The sequence below is a fragment of the Passer montanus genome, unplaced genomic scaffold (assembly GCF_014805655.1).
Source record: "Passer montanus isolate IOZ18808 unplaced genomic scaffold, ASM1480565v1 scaffold270, whole genome shotgun sequence".
Taxonomy (NCBI): Eukaryota; Metazoa; Chordata; class Aves; order Passeriformes; family Passeridae; genus Passer; species Passer montanus.
In genome coordinates this window covers 30,431-32,861 of record NW_024367373.1, presented here as the reverse complement: position 1 = coordinate 32,861, position 2,431 = coordinate 30,431, and the positions used below count along the sequence as shown (strand labels likewise).

The following is a 2,431-nucleotide window of genomic DNA, read 5'->3' as shown; positions in this document are numbered from 1 at the left end:
CAGCCAGGGGACACGGGGGGGACATGGGGGGACAGGGTCAGAGGGGACATGGGGGGGACAGGGACACAGGACAGTGTCAGGGGGACACGGGGGGGACAGGGACGGGGGGGACATGGGGCAGGTGGAGAGGGGAAACTGAGGCAGGAAAAGCGAAACTGAGGCAGGGGGGACATTGTGGAATTTGGGGGCTGGGGGAGGTGGGGAAGAGTGGGAAAAGGGAAACTGAGGCAGGGATGAGACACTGAATTTTGGGGTTTGGGGGGTGCAGGAAATGGGTCAGGAGGGGAAACTGAGGCAGGGTGAGATGATGAACTTGAGGAGGTGAAAGAGTCAGAAAAGGGAAACTGAGGCAGGGTGAGACACTGAATTTGAGGGATGCAGAAAAGGGAAACTGAGGCAGGGTGAGACACTGAATTTGAGGGATGCAGGAAAGGGAAACTGAGGCAGGGTGCCGCTGAGCTGTGGGGCTCAGGGTGCGGGGGTCCCGGCCCGTGCCCCCCAGCCCCGCTCACACTGGGGCAGGAAGTGCTCCCCGTAGCTGCTGCGCGTGGCCGGCTCCAGGCGCTCCCAGCGCTGCCGCAGCGACGCCTCCAGCGCGTCCAGGTCCGTCACGTTGGTCTTGAAGAACCCCGGCTCCACGATGCTGACCTTGACCCCAAAGTGCCGCATGTCCCGCCTGGAGGGGGGCACGGGGTGATCAGAGGGGTCAGGGGGTGGGCAGGGGCATCAGGGCACAACCAGGAAGGCTCAGCCCGTGCCCAGGGCTCAGCTCAGGCCGTGCCCAGGGTGGATCAGGCCATGCCCAGCAGGGCTCAGCTCAGGCCGTGCCCGGGCCCAGCGCCCACCTGAGGCTGTCGGAGAAGGCCTCGATGCAGTACTTGGAGATGCAGTAGCCGCCGCCGTTGGCGGAGATGCGGCCCAGCACGCTGGAGGTGTTGACCACGCGGCCCCGCGCGCGCTTCAGCAGCGGCAGCAGCCGCAGCGTCACCTCGATGGCCCCCAGGGCGTTGACGGCCATGACGCGCCGGAAGTCCTCGATGTCCATCCACTCCGTGGGGCCGATGGGGTTGGCAATGCCCGCGTTGTTCACCAGCCCAAACAGCCCTGGGGGGACAAAGAATGTGGGGAACCCCAGAATGGCACCCCCAGAGTGACCCCTGGCACCCCCACAGAGTGTCCCCTGGGACCCCCAAAGTGTCCCCATGTGCCCCCCATCCCCTTCTCATGTCCTTGTGCCCCCCTGTCCCCCACAGCCCCTCCTTGGGGACTCCTCATCCCCCCGTCCCCTGCTTTAGCCCTTGTCCCTCTGTGTCCCCCCTGCCCTACAGCCCCTCCCCAATCCCCCCCCTCACCTTTGTCGCCCACCTGGCTCTGCACCCACTCGGCGGCGCTGCGGATGCTGTCGGAGCGGGTGACATCGAGCAGGGTGGTGCTGAGCTGTGTCCCGGCGCTGTCCCCGCGCAGGCTCTCGGCGCCCTGCGGGGTCAGGCAGGCGGCCAGCACGCGGAAGCCGCGCCGGGCCAGCCGCCGGGCCAGCAGCCTGCCGAAGCCGCTGTCGCAGCCCGTGATGAAGACGTGCTTGTCGCTGACCGTGGGCAGCGTGCGGCGGTCGCGCAGCAGCCAGCCCAGCGCCCAGAGCAGCGCCAGCAGCGCCGCGTACAGCCACATGGCCTGGGGACAGGGACAGGGACAGCTCCCCCCCCCCGCCCGGACCCAGCGGTCACCCGGGACTGACCCGGCCCCGCTCGGCTCACCCGGGACTGACCCGGGCCTGGCCCCGCCTCCTGCGCGCCCAGGGGTGCCCGGGGGGATCCCCGCCCTCCCGGGGGGGTGGGCGCACCCCAAAGCCCCTCCCGGGGTGGGGCCGAGCCCCCCGCGGCACCGCAGCCCCACCTTGTCCCGGTCTGGCCCGGGCCGGGCCCGGATTAGCGGGGCCGTGCGTCACCGCCCGGGCACGGGGGGGCTCCGGGGGGGGCCCCTCGGGCCCGTCCCCCCCCCCGCCCGGGGCACCGGCGACCCGCGGGACCCCCGAGACCCCCGGGGGGGTCCCTGCCCTGGCCGGGACCCCCGGCCCGGCTGCCCCCTCCAGGGGAGGGGACCCGCGGGGACCCTGTGCCCCCCCCGGGCCCCCCTGCGGGACCCCCACGGGGGGGTTGGGGGCTCAGGACCCCCAACATGGCCTGGGGACAAGGACAGGGACAGTGTGACAGCCACTCTGTGTGACCCCTGCCAGGTACAGCCACATGGCCTGGGGACAGAAGACATGTGGGACCCCCCCGTGTGACCCCCCCCGTGTGACCCTCCCAGTGCCACCAGTGCCAGGTACAGCCACACGGCCGGGGGGTGACACAGACACTGGGACCCCTGCCCGGACCCCCCAGGGGCCCGGTGGGACCCCCCACCCCCGCCCTGCCCCGAGCACGGGGGTCTC

At 71.1% G+C, this 2,431-nt stretch overlaps 1 protein-coding gene across 4 annotated transcripts in view; it reads right to left on the bottom strand.

Moving 5' to 3' along the window:
• Nucleotides 1-1,951, bottom strand: part of RDH5 (retinol dehydrogenase 5) — a 2,438-nt gene extending 487 nt beyond the window's left edge. The window contains exons 1-4 of one of the 4 annotated variants that reach the window (XM_039712989.1): nucleotides 1,894-1,951; nucleotides 1,353-1,671; nucleotides 846-1,104; nucleotides 513-676 (exon numbers count right to left, since the gene is read on the bottom strand). In XM_039712989.1, coding sequence (XP_039568923.1) covers nucleotides 513-676; nucleotides 846-1,104; nucleotides 1,353-1,668 — 739 coding nt within the window. In that variant the 5' untranslated portion in view covers nucleotides 1,669-1,671; nucleotides 1,894-1,951. Of the gene's footprint in view, nucleotides 1-512; nucleotides 677-845; nucleotides 1,105-1,352; nucleotides 1,672-1,735 lie in introns of all 4 variants that reach the window. The other 3 variants (XM_039712990.1, XM_039712987.1, XM_039712986.1) reach the window with 3 other exon arrangements.
• Between the last annotated feature and the right edge of the window lie 480 nt (nucleotides 1,952-2,431).